At 49.6% G+C, this 18,361-nt stretch overlaps 6 protein-coding genes across 6 annotated transcripts; 2 read left to right on the top strand and 4 right to left on the bottom strand.

Moving 5' to 3' along the window:
- Window positions 1-3,040: 3,040 nt before the first annotated feature.
- On the bottom strand, window positions 3,041-3,451 carry LOC149442280 (histone H3). Its single transcript, XM_089656281.1, has one exon. It carries the CDS (start codon window positions 3,449-3,451, stop codon window positions 3,041-3,043), a length of 411 nt encoding a protein of 136 aa, XP_089512407.1.
- A 1,509-nt stretch (window positions 3,452-4,960) lies between these two features.
- LOC149442279 (histone H2B 1.1-like) lies at window positions 4,961-5,430 on the bottom strand. The gene has a single exon (XM_089656245.1). It carries the CDS (start codon window positions 5,404-5,406, stop codon window positions 5,026-5,028), a length of 381 nt encoding a protein of 126 aa, XP_089512371.1. The 5' UTR covers window positions 5,407-5,430; the 3' UTR covers window positions 4,961-5,025.
- A 281-nt stretch (window positions 5,431-5,711) lies between these two features.
- Window positions 5,712-6,173, top strand: LOC149442278 (histone H2A type 2-B). The gene has a single exon (XM_089656319.1). It carries the CDS (start codon window positions 5,723-5,725, stop codon window positions 6,113-6,115), a length of 393 nt encoding a protein of 130 aa, XP_089512445.1. The 5' UTR covers window positions 5,712-5,722; the 3' UTR covers window positions 6,116-6,173.
- Window positions 6,174-7,318: 1,145 nt separating this feature from the next.
- LOC149442277 (histone H4) lies at window positions 7,319-7,778 on the bottom strand. Its single transcript, XM_089656244.1, has one exon. The coding sequence runs from the start codon at window positions 7,640-7,642 to the stop codon at window positions 7,331-7,333; it is 312 nt and encodes a 103-aa protein (XP_089512370.1). The 5' UTR covers window positions 7,643-7,778; the 3' UTR covers window positions 7,319-7,330.
- Window positions 7,779-12,021: 4,243 nt separating this feature from the next.
- On the top strand, window positions 12,022-12,507 carry LOC149442276 (histone H3). Its single transcript, XM_089656243.1, has one exon. The coding sequence runs from the start codon at window positions 12,037-12,039 to the stop codon at window positions 12,445-12,447; it is 411 nt and encodes a 136-aa protein (XP_089512369.1). The 5' UTR covers window positions 12,022-12,036; the 3' UTR covers window positions 12,448-12,507.
- Window positions 12,508-13,707: 1,200 nt separating this feature from the next.
- On the bottom strand, window positions 13,708-14,438 carry LOC149442275 (uncharacterized). Its single transcript, XM_089656242.1, has one exon. It carries the CDS (start codon window positions 14,426-14,428, stop codon window positions 13,763-13,765), a length of 666 nt encoding a protein of 221 aa, XP_089512368.1. The 5' UTR covers window positions 14,429-14,438; the 3' UTR covers window positions 13,708-13,762.
- Between the last annotated feature and the right edge of the window lie 3,923 nt (window positions 14,439-18,361).

Genomic DNA, 18,361 nt, shown 5'->3' with positions numbered 1-18,361 from the left:
CATGAGTTGTCAGACCGCCCCTGTTTGAGGGAATAGAGGAGCCAGAGTTATAGGTAACGCTGAAGGAGTGCTGAAATAGGTAGGAAGAGAACCAGGAGAGAGCAGAGTCTCAGAGGCCAAAAGAGTGCAGTTTTTTGAGGAGGAGATGGTCAATAGTATCAGAGGCCGCAGAGATTTTAAGTAGTAAGAGTACAGAGTGGTGGCCATTGGTTTTAGCAGTTAGTAGATCATTAGTGAGTTTTAGTTGGGCAGTTTCAGTGGAGTGTAGTGAGTGAAAGGCAGACTAAATGGTCAAGAAGTTTGATGTCAGTCTACAATTGCCTGAGCTCCTACCTCACTAAGCGTTCTAAGAGTTTAGAGGTAAATGGCAGCAGGGAGATGGGTCTTAAGTTGTTTAGGTTGGTGGGGTCCAGGGAGGGCTTTTTAAATATGGGAGTTATGTGTGCATGCTTTAGAGGGGAGGGGAAGGCACCATTGGATAGGAATAGAGATTGAAGATGTGAGAGAGCATAGGATGTAAGAGGGTGACCGTAGCAGTTGTGAAGGGACAGGATCCAGGGGGCAGGTAGTGAGACGGGCTTCTGAGAAAACTTTAGTGACCTCTTCAGTAGTAGCAAGGTCAAAAGAGGAAAGTGTTGAGGGAGGTTTAGTATAAGGTATGCTAAGTGGGATGGATGTCTGTGTAGTGGAGATGCCCCTACAAATTGCATCAATCTTGTGTTTGAAATGATTTGCAATCTTGTGAGTGAGGTACTGGGTGGAGAAAGTAGAGAGTTAAAAGTAGAGAAGAGTCGAGGACTGGATGGACAAGGTATTAATAAGAGTGACAAAGTAGGTTTGATTGGCAGCATTGAGGGATGAATTGTATGTTAAAGCAGATTTATATAGGGTGAAAGCTTGCTGAGATTTGGTTTTATGCCACAATCGCTCCAGTGCACAACTATGTCGCTTAAGATTTCTGGTGTGGTCAGTCTGCCACGGATGTAATGGTCGGGTCCTGATACTTTGTGTTGTTAGAGGAACAAGTGAGTCTAGTGCAGATGGAAGCGAACTGTTGTAGACAGCCGTGGCCAGGTCAGGGCAGGGGAGAGATTGTCAGAGGCGGTAAGATGCAGAGTGGAAAAGAGAAGGGTTTAAGTTGTGAAGGTTTCTGCGGGTAATTGTTTGCTGTTCAGAGGCATAGGTGTTTGATCACAATCTCATCACCTTCCGTGTCCTCATCTTCAGAGAGAGGAAAGTGGGTGTTTGTGAGTTTGTAGGGAGTGCCAAGATGGGAGAAAACAAGGTCTAATGTATTCCCATCAGAGTGAGTGGAGGACTGTGTCCATTGTGTTAAGGTAAAAGATGGTTAGGTTGAAGAGTTGGGATGTAGTCGGGTTGCTCACATTAATGGGGATGTTAAAATCTCTAAGAATGATAGTGGGTATTTCAGAGGAGAGAAAGTAACCAGGCAGAGACGTCATCAAGAAAGCGGGACACCAATCCAGGAGGCCGATGGATCACTGCAATCCTCAGAGAAATGGTAGAAAACAGCCAAAAGCAGCGAGTCTCGAAAGAGGATAGAGAGGGAGGGTTAGGGAGGACTTGAAAGGTGCTCAGTGGGGATAGAAGCAAACCATCTCCACCTCCTTTCATACCACTGGGTCTGGGTGAGTGAGCCTAGAGAAGGTCTCCATAGGAAAGTGCTGGGGGTGAAGCAGAGTCTTCTGCTTGGAGTCAGGTTTCTGTAATTGCTTGTAGGTTAAGGGAGTGGGAGACACAAAGGTCATGGACAGAGGTGAGCTTATTACAGACAGAGCGGGCATTCCAGAGCGCACATGAAAAAGGGAGGGTGATTTTTAGGAGCGCGGGGATTGAGATTAATTGGAGTGGATTGCAGCTATTCCTGGAGGAAGGAGGGTGCCTGGTATGGGGGTGAGATACTGGGGGACCAGGGTTTGGGGAGATATCCCCAGAGGCTAAGAGAAGCAGGGTGAGGAAAGTAAGTTGGGAGCGGGATGTATATGAGGGCACATGCCTTCCTGTCCTGGTGTTTGGGTCAGCTGGTGAGTAAAGTATCAGGAGGTGATGAGAGCAGTAGTAGGGAGATGGTAGCAGTGAGGGTGAGATGTATAAATTGAAGTGGAGAAGAGGGATAAAGAAAGGAGATTTTGAGAGTAAAGGATAGTAATATGAGTAGAGGTGGCATATTAAACAGGTACATGGAGTGGGACTTAGACTTGTAGACGTTTCCCAGGGTATTTGCCTGCAGCCCATCCAGTGTGCAGTAGAGTTCTTCCTGCTGCTTTAGTTATCCTGTTGTGTTCAACTGAAAATGCCCTCACAGGACAGAGCCATCTGTGACTTCCCCCAGAAACTGGTCTATATTTATAGGGAGATGATCAAATGAACAACTCTTCTCCGCCCCAATTAAGAATTGATAAGGATCACATTAATTTTTTTGGGGAGGGGCTTATCTAAACCAGACCGGCCAAAGTCAAACTATGGAGGATTCTCTGATCAAAGAAAGGCACAAGGAGGCGAGAATCAATCACTACAAATAGATATAGACTAATTATCCTGAGATTTGCAGAAAGTCAATGCATTGCAGGGAGACCATTTAAGGTGGAGATGAGACAGCAGCGTTTACCCCAACCTACTAGCTGCTGGTAACAGAACCACCCATGACGTCATTGATAAGGACAAGGGGCCCCTGCACAGGATCCTTGCCTGCCCCTGTCAGCAGTGAGGTCACATTAGCCGAGGCAGAAACCCGGCAACTTAGGGAGAACAGAAACTACTTGCTTTGGAAGAATAAAAAGAAAGTCCCAAGTCCCCTCCCCCATCGGGCGCCCCCCATGTACAGACGGCGCCGCGTTGTGTAAACCGGTTTGGTTCTTTACATGTTGTAATGGCGCCTCCAGATTGCGCTGAATTGTAAAAGGCGCCATGAGGGGGAAAGGCGGAGAAGTCCCGGTACAGAGCTCTGTGTGGGGGGAGGTGGTGGCTCTGAGAAGAGCCGTTGGTTGGCGGGTTGTGTGGAATGTCTGTTGCGGGGGGTCTAGGCCCTCTCTCCGCGGATGCGGCGTGCCAGCTGGATGTCTTTGGGCATGATGGTGACCCTCTTGGCGTGGATGGCGCAGAGGTTGGTGTCCTCGAAGAGTCCGACGAGATAAGCCTCTGCGGCCTCCTGCAGAGCCATGACGGCGGAGCTCTGGAAGCGCAGGTCGGTCTTGAAGTCCTGGGCGATCTCTCGGACGAGGCGCTGGAAGGGCAGCTTGCGGATGAGCAGCTCGGTGGATTTCTGGTAGCGGCGGATCTCTCGGAGAGCCACGGTGCCGGGCCTGTAGCGGTGAGGCTTCTTCACTCCGCCGGTGGCCGGGGCGCTCTTGCGGGCGGCTTTGGTGGCCAGCTGCTTGCGGGGAGCTTTCCCTCCGGTGGACTTACGGGCGGTCTGCTTGGTACGAGCCATTACTTCTCAGATCTGTGCTGGGAATAGGAATTGAAGCCGCTCTGCAGAGCTATTTATACACATCCCTGCCCTCTGATTGGAGAACTACGTCACGCCCCTTCTAATGATTGGTTTACATAAAAAGAGCGGGATTTTCAAAAAGCCCGCCAGGATCTGCACGTTATCTCTGTAGGTAGAGAAGCCCGCTGTGTCAGGGGTGGGGGAGGGGAGTTCCTCCACATCATACAATGCTCGGAGCTCTCCTTACTACCAAAGAAGAGAAGATTAATCAGAGATCTGCTAATAATCAGAGATCAGAGACTCCCTGTACAATGTAACAATTACATCCATTGACATCGGACTGGATTCCTCCATAATACAGTGAATGGGATGACAGAAGATCCTCCTCCGATCTCACGGATCCGATGATTCCTCTGTTCGGGACTAAGAAGCAGAACGTTTGTCGCCCATCTCGGTCCATCCAGCACAATTGTGGACTAACAGGGACAGTCAGAAGGGCTGCAATGTATTGTCTATAGAAGAGCGAGATGACAAGAGACATGACTTGTGTGCGGATCTGGGAGGAGATACAATGTGATTTCTGCCTTTTCTCTCCGAATCCCACTTCCAAGGACAATCAGATCCCGGCGAGGACAGTGTGGACTTTGATGGCACAATGACAATCTATCGCTCAGGATGTGAGGAGGCGGACATCTAGTCTGCAGCAATTCATCCCATTCATTTCACATTTACGAGTTTATTTGTAACAAACATTGTATTGATATCTTATATTTTCTTCTGATCGGAATATTGTTTGTAATTTCCCGCCAAGATCTGCAGGTTCTTTGTTAGTAGAATATCCCGATCTCTCTGGGAGCTCCTTACGGCCAGATGAGAAAACATTGATATGAAAGATATTTACAAGTCAAGATTCGAATTTCTTCTCAATGTAAGAATTGCAATCTCCGAGAGAGGACTATTTATGTCCATAATTCAGTAAATTTGATGACAAAGTAAGGGGGGGGGGATTAATCGGCCCAATTACACCTCCCCTCCATTTATGATATCCGTATTACAATTTGTGACTCTCCATTCTGTGTATTAATCTGATGCACTTGAAATTCACCTAATACTCCAATGAAAAAGAAATATAGATACACACTATATTACCAGTAGTATTGGGCCGGCCCTCCATATCATTGGGTTCCGGTGTTCCCATCAAACCCCGAGGCATGCAGGCCGCTTCACGAACATTTGTGAAAGAACGGAACGCTGATAGCTAATGGGGGCAAATCTCTGCCTTCTGTCCGGGGATCGGGGAAGATCTACAATGCGGGTTGTTTCTGGATCCACTAGAAGACAAAATGAAATCCTCCAAATGGAACAATCAGGAATTCCACAATAAATGGGATCTAGAAGGCTGGCTGGTATTCTGATAGCGAGAACAAATCTAGAAACCCCGTGTAAGTGTGACGTGTGGGGGACCTCTAGCGGCAATACAATGTGATGACAGCTCAGTGATTGGAATGGTGGGCGGCTCTTAGAAGAGCCTTTGTGTCCTTGTTGGGATGATGGGGCCCCGGGGGGCGGGGGGATTACTTGGCGCTGGTGTACTTGGTGACGGCCTTGGTGCCCTCGGAGACGGCGTGCTTGGCCAGCTCTCCGGGCAGGAGGAGGCGGACGGCGGTCTGGATCTCCCGGGAGGTGATGGTGGAGCGCTTGTTGTAATGAGCCAGGCGGGAAGCTTCGCCGGCGATGCGCTCGAAGATGTCATTGACGAAGGAGTTCATGATGCTCATGGCCTTGGACGAGATGCCGGTGTCGGGGTGGACCTGCTTGAGCACCTTGTACACGTAGATGGCATAACTCTCCTTCCTAGTCTTCCTCCGCTTCTTGCCGTCCTTCTTCTGAGTCTTGGTCACGGCTTTCTTGGAGCCCTTCTTGGCCGCCGGCGCAGACTTGGCTGGTTCAGGCATGATCAGGGTTCACCACTGCTTGGCTGGCTGCGGGGAAAGTGTGCTGGAGCCGCCCTCATGTGCTGCTTTTATAGGCGGCCTATGCAAAGGAGCCTCATCCCTCCTCACTCTTCTATTGGAGGACTTGGTCAGGTGAGAGAGAGTGAGGTCATGCTTTCTTTTCTCAGTTACAGATTGGCGTAGAAACAAATCTGAATGCTATTGGCTGTATTGAAAAGCAACCAATCCCAGCGTGTGACGTCAGAGCACGGAGTGTATAAAGGAGAGGAAGCGGCTGCTGGGCCCTATCTGTGTGTGATTCGTCAGTCATCCAGTCATGTCTGGTCGCGGCAAACAAGGAGGCAAAGCTCGGGCTAAGGCCAAGACCCGATCGTCCCGGGCCGGTCTGCAGTTCCCCGTCGGTCGTGTTCACCGCCTGCTCCGGAAGGGCAACTATGCCGAGCGGGTCGGGGCCGGAGCTCCCGTCTATCTGGCCGCCGTCCTGGAGTATCTGACGGCTGAGATCCTGGAGCTGGCCGGCAACGCCGCCCGAGACAACAAGAAGACCCGCATCATCCCCCGACACCTCCAGCTGGCTGTCCGCAACGACGAGGAGCTCAACAAGCTGCTGGGCGGCGTCACCATCGCCCAGGGAGGAGTCCTGCCCAACATCCAGGCCGTGCTGCTGCCCAAGAAGACCGAGAGCCACAAGGCCGCCAAGAGCAAGTAATCCCCCCACAGGATTCCCTTCTATCCGCCAACACAACGGCTCTTCTCAGAGCCCCCCACATCTCCATACAAAGGGCGGACATACGGCTTCTATGGACACCAATCCCACACTCCTCTCTATCTCCCGCTTCTATGGGATTCTCAGTGTCTGGGGGGGGGGTGGAGGAGGAAAGTCGGCGACTTCTTCCCTCCGTCCTGCTCTGTAGATGTCGGATTAGTAAAGGACGTTCTGGGATGGAAGCTGTCACGTGTTTGTAATGACAATTCGAAAAGTTGGAAATCCTTCCCGCCGTCCGGACAGTAAGTCTCCTCTACATCCGGGTGTCATCTCTGCTTCTCCATAGAAAGACGTTTGGACGCCGGGAAGGATTTCTATGTTGAACTTTCTGCGGAGAAAGTGATCTCTCGGCGCCCCGGGATTGGGCGGGTTATTTGTAGCTGATAATCGGTTTTCAAAACTTTTCTAAAAATGTCCGATCAAATAGTTTCCTACCACTTATCTGAATGAATAACCTTTCATTGCTTCAATTGTCTAAATGCCACTTTCCCGCCGGAGTTCTATGGACCGTTAAAATGGCCAATGGATGCAGATTGTATCTGGGAAGATCGATCAATCCTTCCATTCATTCCGAGCATTGCAGATATTCATTTGAAATGTTTTATTTGTACTCAAAACCCGACAAGATGGAGTTCTTAGTTTACTGATTTTGTTGAATTCCCTGCACGATATTTTTTTTTTTACTCGTAAGAAAAGCATTACTGGCCGACGGAGAAAACGCCCACAGCTGTGATTGGCTCAGATTTCAAATTCTGCCGCCGGAGTTGTGTAGATCGTTTCAGAGAAATATTCAGCCCGATTACACCGCCAAATCCGAGTCGGAGAACTATGAGACATTTATCGGCGAACACCACTTCCCTGACTAACCGATAAATCTGCTTGGAATGAAAGTCTACAACTGGATTCTGGTTACTGAATCCTTTCAATATCAGATCTATTAAAGACTTGCAGCTGTTACAGATCTCACATCTAGAATATTGATGAAATGATTCGTAGAAATAACTCCTAACACTGCCAAATAAATATGTACAATGAAAAGAATGTTTGAGTTTCTAAATATTCCCCGAGATTGATGATCTCGATGTTTCTATCAATAGCCCTTTGTATGAGAAGGTGGGCGGCCCTGAGAAGGGCCTTTGTGGGGGGGGTTATGAGAATTTATCCTCCGAATCCGTAGAGAGTGCGTCCCTGCCGTTTGAGAGCATAGACTACATCCATGGCGGTGACGGTCTTCCTCTTGGCGTGCTCGGTGTAGGTGACGGCATCGCGGATGACATTCTCCAGGAAGACTTTCAGCACTCCGCGGGTCTCCTCATAGATGAGGCCGGAGATGCGCTTGACTCCCCCTCTGCGGGCCAAACGTCGGATGGCGGGTTTGGTGATGCCCTGGATGTTGTCCCGGAGCACCTTCCTGTGGCGCTTGGCGCCGCCTTTCCCCAGACCCTTCCCTCCTTTACCGCGACCAGACATGACGATTCTTCTCTGCTGCAATCACCGACTGAGCTCTGGGCTGGGCCCGCCTTCCTTTTATACAGCCAGAGCGGACCTGATGGGAACCTTCCTGGGAAGAGGCGGAGTCACACCCATTCTTTACACACAATACAATGTTCTTCGTGTATATGGTGTCAGAAACTGAGGCAAAAACAATACATCTCTAGAAGGCACTTATATTCCTCCTTCTCAATGGTCTTCTATTTAGTCCTCGAAAATTACACCGAAAACATTCATCTTTCACATTTCATAACTGAGACTACAATCACTGATTACTGTGTTTATTAATTTCATGTTTTTTTAAATATTTTTGTGAAAAGGAAAAAAAAACGATATCCTATTTTCCTGTTTATAAGTCCTAGCAGAACGGGACGGGTCACAGCAATTTCATATTCTGCAGAGAATTTCTTTGACTTTGAACCTTGTAAACATTTTGTTGATTTCCAGATACAAAGAGGTAAAAGGACTGTTTATTTGCTTTATCTATCTCTATTATTGTCCAGACATGAAATATTTGCTGTATGAATGTATTGTATATATTTATCTGGCAGTGTCAGGATCACTATCGGTCAGTGACATGAACATGTACAGATCTGATCATGAAATGTACAATACTTTATTTCCCATCATATAGAGAGGAGGAGATCTACAATATAAATCATCTCCCTATCATGTTCTATATATAGCAGTGGGGGATCCTGGACTTGAGGACTTGGAATAAATAGAACCTACAGAAGTGTTTACATGATTCAGTAATCATCAGAATACATTCGTAGTCATTCCGGAATGATCGATGAATCTGCTTGGAATTAAAGTGTTGATATTTCTCGCAGAAACGTCTCATCTGATGATCTCCTTTGTTCTCCGGGTCGGATTTGGCGGTATAATAATTATGAACGTTTAACTGTAACGATCTACACCATTCTGGCGGGCAAATTTGAAAGCAGATATTTGAAATCTGAGCCAATCACAGTTGTGAGCGTTCCCTTCACCAGCCAATAATAACAACCTGATTTGTAGTCCAAATAAATGTATCCTGAGATCTGTCTCCGTCTTCAGCCCAGAAAATATTTGTTCCGTAGACTCTCCATTGATCTCTATAGCGGGGCGGATTCTGTATTCTGAATTACAAATCGAAGCCGGAACCGATCTGACATGAAGATGTCCAACGGATTTCCTATTCTTGGTCCATTAAACTGCCCGAGATGAAGGGGCCGATGATCGATGTTCTCCGGAAGAAGGGGGGTTAATGTCGGTATTTTCAGTGTGTCGGGTTGGAGGATCGAAGAAGATTCCATAGAATTCCGGCGGGAAATTTGAATGCAGGAATTTGAATGTTGAGCCAATCACAGATCCGGGAGATTCCTTCAAATTGTAACATTTCTGATTTCTTCTGATGACTGAAGAAGGTGATGATGAGATCCGCGTTCCTCCGAGAGTCGGGAAGATGATTGTTTGGTATATATTGATCTCCAGAAGAAATGTATCAGAAGTAAAGGATGGAGGACAATGAAGATCCGTCCCTGTCATGAGATCACATTGTTCTATTATTATTATACAGTATTTATATAGCGCCAAAAGGTTTGCTCAGCGCTGTACAGTATAGTGGGGGACAGAACATGAGACAATACAGTAACAATACAATACATGAGGGGTTCTAGGGCCCTGCTCTTTGGAGCTTACAATCTAGGAGATAAAGTCACATCAATAAATGATAACATACAATCCTCCCCCCATCAATGTATGTCAGGCTCTGTGTATGGAGATGTGGGGGCTGGGCGCCTCCTCCCAGACATTGGCTGGAGTAAGATAAATATTCATCCTGGTCATTGGAATCTCCGTGCATTATATTGTGGAAATAAACTTCTTCCAGGAGCAGATGGGAGAAATCAAACACCCAACGTAAGGAACCCTGAACACACAAAACCATCAGATCCCGGCCCACTGAGGGGGTGAATGCTGGGGTACCCAAGTAACCCTGACAGCCTCTCCATCCTAATATACAGTATTCTCCTACAGGCTCTTCTAAGACCCCCCCCCCCCCCCCCCAACACACACCCATCCATCCTCCTATCACAGGTAGAAGATCTCTGGAGTTTGTGACCAATTCTGTGTGACGGGGCGGGCAACTGTGGCTCTCCAGCTGTTGATGAACTACAAGTCCCATCATGCCTCTGCCTTTGGGAGTCAATCTTGTAACTGTCAGTTTTGCAATGCCTCATGGGACTTGTAGTTCTACAACAGCTGGAGGGCTACAGTTACCCACCCCTGGTGTATGACATTGTAAAGTCACTGATTGCACACAGAACTGTCAGATCCCTTTATGTCTAGCACAATGTTTCTCAACCTTTTTTCACTCAAGGCACCCTTTAAAATTATGGACAGTCCCGAGCAGAGGCGTCCCTAGGGTTGGTGTCACCCAGTGCGGTGACACTCCCCAGGGGCGGACTGACAACTCATGGGGCCCCCAGACAATAGGAAATCAAGGGGCCCCTGTGTCCTTGCCCACACTCAAACCACACCCAAAAAAGATGTGGGGGCTGGGCGCCTCCTCCCAGACATTGGCTGGAGTAAGATAAATATTCATCCTGGTCATTGGAATCTCCGTGCATTATATTGTGGAAAGAAACTTCTTCCAGGAGCAGATTGGAGAAATCAAACACCCAACGTAAGGGACCCTGAACACACAAAACCATCAGATCCCGGCCCACTGAGGAGGTGAATGCTGGGGTACCCAAGTAACCCTGACAGCCTCTCCATCCTAATATACAGTATTCTCCTACAGGCTCTACTAAGAACCCCCCCCCCATCCATCCTCCCATTCCTATCACAGGTAGAAGACCTCTGCAGTTTGTGACCAATTGTGTATGACAAAAGGACGGACTGACCATTCGAACACTCGGGCACTGCCCGAGGGCCCGGGGTCAGTAGGGGGCCCCATGAGATGCCCCTGGTACCTTTCATTGGCTTTTTCATAGGCTTTTTTGGGTGTTGGCGAGGACACAGGGGCCCCATGATCTTATTGCCCGGGGGCCCTATGAGTTGTCAGTCCGCCCCTGGTATGACATATAAAGTCACTGATTGTACACAGAACTGTCGGATCCCTTCATGTCTAGCACAATGTTTCTCAACCTTTTTTCAGTCAAAGACCCCTTCAAAATTATGGACAGTCCCGAGGCACCCCATTCTAAAATGTGAAAAACTATTCAATCAGTTTTATATAACACAGCAACACCCACACATGTAGAACACCCCACATTACAGGTGATTTATTCTTCCAAAGCAAATACACTTGTGCACACTGGTACCGACTAGTATTCCAATGTTTCTCTTCTCCCTCAGTTTTTCGCCATCACTGAGCTAATGGGACTTCAGCACTGATGGAGAGAGGCGGGGGAGGGTCAAACTAGGATGATGTGCAGGCAGCTGACATCCTCCTTATCAATCAATGATGTTATAAAAAATAAATGATGTTATTGGTTTTCCTGACTGCAAGGCCATAATGGAGCACAATGAAAATCTGCGGATTTCTGTAACTAAAAGGCAGGCTAGTTCCACCCGCTGGCTTGTATACAAGTTTTGGATAATTTGCAGACATTTTGCAAAGTCACCCCTGAAGAAGCCTCAAGGCACCCCAGGATACTTGGGCACCCTGATTTAGAATGATTGGTGTAGCAGACTAAGACAGCGATGTCCTCTATTAGTTCTGCCACAAGCACCTCATTCATGATGTAGAAGGTGGGAGTACACATCCTGCCAGACTTCCTCCAATCACGTGTATGGTGTCATTGAGTCCCCATAACATGGAGAAGATTGCAGTGGCAGTGATCCTATGGGCTCTATAATGGAGATGGGACCTTCATCCACAGAGAACAGTGAGGGACTCATTGATTACTAGGAGGACCCCCACAATCCCCCCGATCCCCAATATAGATGAAGACATTCGGGGCTTCTAGAAAGTGTTCTTTATAAGTCAGATCTATACCGAGACCAATAGGAAGTGAGCATGCGCGGCTCCCACTGAGACTGATCGCTGGGCTGTGTATTTGGAGAACAGACAACAGCTGGTCAGTGTGGAAGCCCCGCCCACACTGTATCATCTGATAGAAATCCCCTTCGAAGGACATCGGCGATCTCCGAGCATTGTGTGATGGGCGGAGACTTCACTGCGCATGTGAGAACAAAGCGCGGGCTCTTCTAACAATGGAACGAGCAGATCTAGGCGGGCATTTCAAAATGGCGCTTTTTAAGTTAACCATTGAGGAGGAAGAGGTGTGCGTTCACTGTCCAATCAGAGGGCAGGGATGTGTATAAAAAGCTCTGCAGCGCGGAGGCGCATTACAGTCGCAGTTCCCGGCAAGAGAGGAGTAGAGATGGCTCGTACCAAGCAGACCGCCCGTAAGTCCACCGGAGGGAAAGCTCCCCGCAAGCAGCTGGCCACCAAAGCCGCCCGCAAGAGCGCCCCGGCCACCGGCGGAGTGAAGAAGCCTCACCGTTACAGACCCGGCACCGTGGCTCTCCGAGAGATCCGCCGCTACCAGAAATCCACCGAGCTGCTCATCCGCAAGCTGCCCTTCCAGCGCCTCGTCCGAGAGATCGCCCAGGACTTCAAGACCGACCTGCGCTTCCAGAGCTCCGCCGTCATGGCTCTGCAGGAGGCCGCAGAGGCTTATCTCGTCGGACTCTTCGAGGACACCAACCTCTGCGCTATCCACGCCAAGAGGGTCACCATCATGCCCAAAGACATCCAGCTGGCACGCCGCATCCGCGGAGAGAGGGCCTAGACCCCCCGCAACAGACATTCCACACAACCCGCCAACCAACGGCTCTTCTCAGAGCCACAACCTCCCCCCACACAGAGCTCTACACTACCGAGCTACAATGAATAGGATAGACAGGAATCTATAATACAAGTTATCGGACAATTCCTCCTCTCGGCGCCCCGGGACCGCCATTCCTTTACTGGTTTTATTCGTTTCTACAACTCATAACTAGACATGGAATGTGAGACATACAATGAGATCCATCCGAATGGGCCCCTTCCACACGGAGATGTCACTATGGGGGGGTCAGTCATGTCCTCTATTACCTCCTCCGATACTACATCGGGCTCATCACAGATCACATCGCTCTGCCGGGGCGGCACACGCGGACACACCGGGAGGATTCTTCCTTCTGCTCTCCGTGTGCCGCCCCGGCTGGTTCTATGGAAAATACAATTAATCATTCTGGAGAATCTGGAAACTCCCTGAAACATTTTCTGTCTCACGATTCCCTATCGATCATCTGGGGGGGTAATCATTGCTGCAACTAGAACAGGTGACATTTTGGCGGGACATTAGAAATGTTCCTTTCCACCAATCAGAACATCCGACGTTTTATCTGTCAGCCAATAGCAGACTGTAGCGGATCTTCCCCGGAGACTCGCAGAGCCCGAAGATCGGTTGTTTTCCTCCAAATGGCACCTGGAAGCCGCTCCCCGTGTTGTATTGTGTTGTAGAGGCGATCCATCCATAGGAAGGAGTCCATTGTCCGCACAACACGATGTTCTCCGTGCGATCATTAGATCCCGTCCAGAGGATGATGTGTCCCCGATCATTACATGGCGTTTCCGTACAACTTCCACAATGGCCGCAATAATAATGAAGGCTGGGAATTCATTGTAGAAGGATCGGGAAATGTTCATTGTTACCCCTCCCCCCCATCCCACAGTGTGCGGGAAATGTTCATTGTTACCCCTCACCCTATTGCACAGACTGTGCGGGAAATGTTCATTGTTACCCCTCCCCCATCCCAGACAGTGTGCAGGAAATTACAGATCTCCAATGCGCATTACCGATGTCGGTGAGTGTGGAGGGGGTCGGGCCTGTGAAATGTATCGGGAGGGATCTCTCCTTTGGCCAACCAGTAATCATTTGTAGGATTGGAGGAATCATTGGATGACCTATAAGGGACAAGTGTACAATGCGAGGAGGATGGAGACTGGAGGAGGGAGAATGCGGCTCGTGGTCGGTGTATGTATGGAGAGCCCTGTTGGGGGGAGGTGGGGGGCTCTGAGAAGAGCCTTTGGGGGGTGGAGATGAAGGAGGTCGCCGCCCATTATTTCTTCTTCGGAGCGGCCTTCTTGGGCTTAGCCGCCTTCTTAGCTGCCGGCTTGGCCTTAGCGGGACTCTTGGCGCCTTTTTTCGGCTTGGCTGCAGCTTTGCTCTTCTTGGGGCTCTTGGTCACCTTCTTGGCTGCAGCCTTTGCTGGTCTCTTGGCGGCCGGCTTCTTCTTGGGGCTCTTGGCTGCGGTGGGGGCTTTGCTGGCCGCCTTCTTCTTGGGGGACTTGGCGGCCGGTTTCTTGGGCTTGGCCGCAGCCGATGGCTTCTTGTTGCTCGTCTTAGCGGCCGGTCTCTTGGGCTTCGCCTTGGCGCCGTCGGGCTGCTTGTTGATCTTGAACGATCCGGAGGCCCCATGGCCTTTGACCTGGACGAGGCTCCCCTTAGTCACCAGCGCCTTGAGGGCGATCTTCAGGCGGCTCTTGTTCTTGTCCACATCGTATCCTCCGGCGGACAGGACCTTCTTCAGGGCGGCCAGGGACACCCCGCTGCGCTCCTTGGAAGCGGACACGGCTTGGACGAGGAGCTCGGACACGCCGGGACCGGACGCCTTCTTGATGCCTTTCTTGGCTCCTCCTCCGGCTGCCGCCTTCTTAGCCGGCTTCTTCTTGGCGGCGGCCTCCGCTGGAGGAGCGGCGGCTGGGGCGCTCTCAGTCTCCGTCATGACTCGGGAAATGTTTCCACAATAGTTCATTACAAATCACACGGCGCTCCGCCTTATATACAGACCTTCTAACACTGCGATTGGTTGTCACACAACTCCACTCTGTCCTGCTATTGGTTACACATCACACACGCCCACTGGCTGTCAGTCCACAGTCTGAGAATCTTCTCTCTCTCGTTGTGTTTCCCGGTAGATATAAAACCGATTTTAATCCGAAATAGAACGATGTCCGATGTGCACCGGAGAGCCGATCTGCTCCCTGGACTGTCACTTATCGGGGGTCACTTCCAGCTGTCAGGAGCTGCTCACGAGGCTGAACACAGAGGCTGCAAACGCAACCATCCTCCGGAGTGGGGGGCCCATTCTGCCTTCTACCTGCTTGGGGGGACACATTCTACCCACAAAACAATCTGCTCCCATCCCCCACTACAATCCGCTTCACATTACACGAGGGAAGAGGGGAGATCGCCAAACATTTCCCTCTAATACACAACTCGGCTCATCTCTAGCTGACTACAAGGAGCCGGGAACAAAAACATCGGCCGATCACAGGAGATCCTTGTGTCATGTCATGGCAGACATTGGGACAGATACAAAGGGCTCCGCCCATTACAGGGTGTCACGTGTCATGGCCTAGGTGTCATTATTGGATCATCATCACAAATGGACATTGAGAGCCAAATCCTGCCAATGACTTGATTGCCGCATTTCACTCCACAGCTCCATAGACTGCTCAGGGGGGAGGTTTGCTCGGAATCCTCGGATCTACAATAGGATTTGATGCTTTCAGTGATGGAAGTCAATCCATCACATTTGGATTCCCTGAGAGATCATTTCAGGAATAGGAAGTTTGCTGCAAATCCCATTCTTGTCTATCATGTGGGGAATGTGGAGAGGAAATGTCGGCTATTTGGAGGGGAATGAGCGGTGGGGTTCCTCTAAGACCAACACATGTCTACTGACCCTGACACTTCTTTTCTTTGTACTAACATGTAAAAGCCTCCAGGGTGTTCCCTTCTCCTCAGTCCAAGGAGAAAGAATTGCACCGACAAGAAGGGAATACACCAAACGATGGACCTGAAAACAACAAAGTATCGCCGACAGGAATCACTTGTTACAATGATTCTAATCCGGATACAATCCCCTCCCCAGATAAGCCATGGCCTAGTGCCCTAGAAGTCACAGGGAAGACATGTACCCCCACACACACACACTAACCCCCCCCCCCCCACACACACACACACATACACACACCTTCGTCCCCAAACTAACCTATAAGATTGTTTTGTTGTGTTTGTTTTCATGTGGCATTGAGGGCAAGATTGAAAATGCACACTTTTTAAAGTACAGAAAAATAAATACAAAAAACAAATAACAAACAAGAAAGGTTTCCCATTTTGGACAATGAGGATTGCAGCATTCTTTCTGCTCTCTGCGCTCCATTTTCGGTCTTTGTCCTGTTTAGTGTTCTCAGGTAGAGGGAAAGTAAAGGAATATTGCCAAATGTTGAGTTGTCACCAGAATATGACCATAAAGAATATCACCATCACCTCCCCAACACTCCGCTCCTTCAGCCCAGCTACCCCTGAGGAGGTCTCTAAGGTCTTCACTGAAGCCCGCCTCACCACCTGCCTCCTGAACCCTATCCCCTCACAGCTCCTCCAGTCACCCCCCCCTCCATTATTCGCTCCCTCACCCACATCTTCAATCTCTCCCTCTCCACCTGCACCCTCCCATCTAAAGCACACACACATCACCCCCATACTCAAAAAACCCTCCCTGGACCCCACTAACCTTAACAACCTTAGACCCATCTCCCTGCTGCCTTTCACCTCCAAGCTCCTTGAGTGCCTGGCCTACAATCGCCTAAGCACCCACCTCACTGATAACAACCTCCTTAACCCCCTACAGTCTGGCTTCCGTCCCCTACACTGCACCGAAACTGCCCTACTTAAAATCACCAACGACCTGCTAACCACCAAAGCCAATGGCCACTATTCTATCCTCCTGCTCCTCGACCTCTCCGCGGCCTTCGACACTATTGACCACCATCTCCTCCTTGCCAAACTGCACTCCCTTGGCATCTGGGACGCTGCTCTCTCCTGGTTCTCCTCCTACCTTTCCCAACGCTCCTTCAGCGTCACCTACAACACTACCACCTCCCCCTCCCTCCCCCTCTCTGTCGGGGTCCCCCAAGGCTCTGTCCTCGGGCCCCTCCTCTTCTCCATCTATACCTCTCCTTCCTACCCCACATCCAACTGCTATCTAGATCTTGCAGGCTCCACCTCCGCAACATCTCCAAGATACGCACATTCCTCACCCCAGACACCACCAAACAACTCGTACACTCCCTCATCATCTCACACCTGGACTATTGCAATTCCCTTCTCACTGGCTTACCCAAACAAATGCTATCCCCACTCCTGTCGATTCTAAACTCAGCGGCTAGACTCATCCACCTCACCAACCGCTCCACATCTGCCTCCCCCCTCTGCCAATCCCTTCACTGGCTCCCGATTGCCCAACGCATCAAATTCAAACTGCTAACTCTGACCTACAAAGCCATTCACAATGCCACCCCGAACTACATAACTGACCTGATACCCAGATACTACCCTACCCGTGCCCTCCGCTCCTCACAGAACCTCCTACTCTCTAGCTCCCTGGTCTCCTCCTCCCACGCCCGATTGCAGGACTTCTCTAGGACTTCCCCCATCCTCTGGAACGCCCTAACCCAATCCATCAGACTGTCACCCACCCTCCTCACCTTCAGGCGCACCCTGAAAACCCTCCTCTTCAGGGAAGCCTACCCCAACCTCATCTAACACCTGAACTCACCTAACAACCTCCTCCACTCCTCCCACCACTCCATCCCCCACAGCCATCTCCTCCTGTACCACCTTCCCCTCCATCCTAGATTGTAAGCTCGAAAGAGCAGGGCCCTCGAACCCTCGTGTATTGTATTGTTACTGTCTTGTCTCATGTTCTGTCCCCCTTGCTACTGTACAGTGCTGAGCATACCCTTTGGCGCTATATAAATACTGTAAATTTAATAATAATAAAGAGTTAAATACATCACCTGGGAGACTTCACCCCTTTGATGAATATGTCAGCTGTCATGCAACGCTCCCCCCCCCCCCCAAGAGCACGGCTCCTCTCTATCCGGGACGGACTAACCTGCATATTGGGGGGATGGGAGGATTGGCTGCAATGCTCAACACTCCTAATAGGTGTCAGTATATTTTACACACATAGACGGGAAGGATTTTGTTGTTACTTAAGATATGTTTCTCTTTTCTGCTCTTCCTGATACATTGTTGCAATCCAACAACATTTGTTTCCCCCAGAGATCATTTCAATAATGAGACCTTTTCTGGAAATCCAGCTAATATTATCTGCCATGTGGTGGACCAGGGTGTCCCCCCCCCTTTACACAGACCATTATTAATATTATTATTCAGGATTTATATTGCGCCAACACTGTGCAGTGCTGTGAAAAAATATAAATGGAGACAATACAGCAACAATACAATTCAATACAAGAGGGTTAGGAGGGCCCTGCTCCAGGGAGCTTACAATCTAGTACAGAGGGGCTGGTGGGACAAAAGGTAATAACTGTGAGGAATAAACTGATTGGAGAAAATAAAGAATACATCAAAAGCTTTACCTGGAAATTGCTTTGGCATATCCCCCCCCCCCTCCCCTTCCCAAATATTTTAAGATGTACCTCGGCTAGTGTTGCATTTTCATAAGCTCACAGACACCAAGACCCCCCCCCCCCCCCCCCCTCTGCACACTCGGCCTTTGCAGATTGTTCTATTATTCTGTTTATTTCTTACAAACTATTATCTCCTAGATTGTAAGCTCCCAGGATCAGGGCCCTCGAATCCCTCTTGTATTGAACTGTATTGTTACTGTACTGTCTCCCTCCAT

This window comes from Staurois parvus, unplaced genomic scaffold (genome assembly GCF_062004578.1).
Source record: "Staurois parvus isolate SC_StPar_1 unplaced genomic scaffold, SC_StPar_1.0 ptg000897l, whole genome shotgun sequence".
NCBI classification, from domain to species: domain Eukaryota; kingdom Metazoa; phylum Chordata; class Amphibia; order Anura; family Ranidae; genus Staurois; species Staurois parvus.
The sequence above is the reverse complement of the archived record's forward strand: the minus strand, read 5'-3'. Positions and strand labels throughout refer to the sequence as shown.

Bases quoted from the DNA above. Each gene is read 5' to 3' on its own strand.
- LOC149442280 (XM_089656281.1), bottom strand. From the start codon at position 3,451: ATGGCTCGTACCAAGCAGACCGCCCGTAAGTCCACCGGAGGGAAAGCT.
- LOC149442279 (XM_089656245.1), bottom strand. From the start codon at position 5,406: ATGCCTGAACCAGCCAAGTCTGCGCCGGCGGCCAAGAAGGGCTCCAAG.
- LOC149442278 (XM_089656319.1), top strand. From the start codon at position 5,723: ATGTCTGGTCGCGGCAAACAAGGAGGCAAAGCTCGGGCTAAGGCCAAG.
- LOC149442277 (XM_089656244.1), bottom strand. From the start codon at position 7,642: ATGTCTGGTCGCGGTAAAGGAGGGAAGGGTCTGGGGAAAGGCGGCGCC.
- LOC149442276 (XM_089656243.1), top strand. From the start codon at position 12,037: ATGGCTCGTACCAAGCAGACCGCCCGTAAGTCCACCGGAGGGAAAGCT.
- LOC149442275 (XM_089656242.1), bottom strand. From the start codon at position 14,428: ATGACGGAGACTGAGAGCGCCCCAGCCGCCGCTCCTCCAGCGGAGGCC.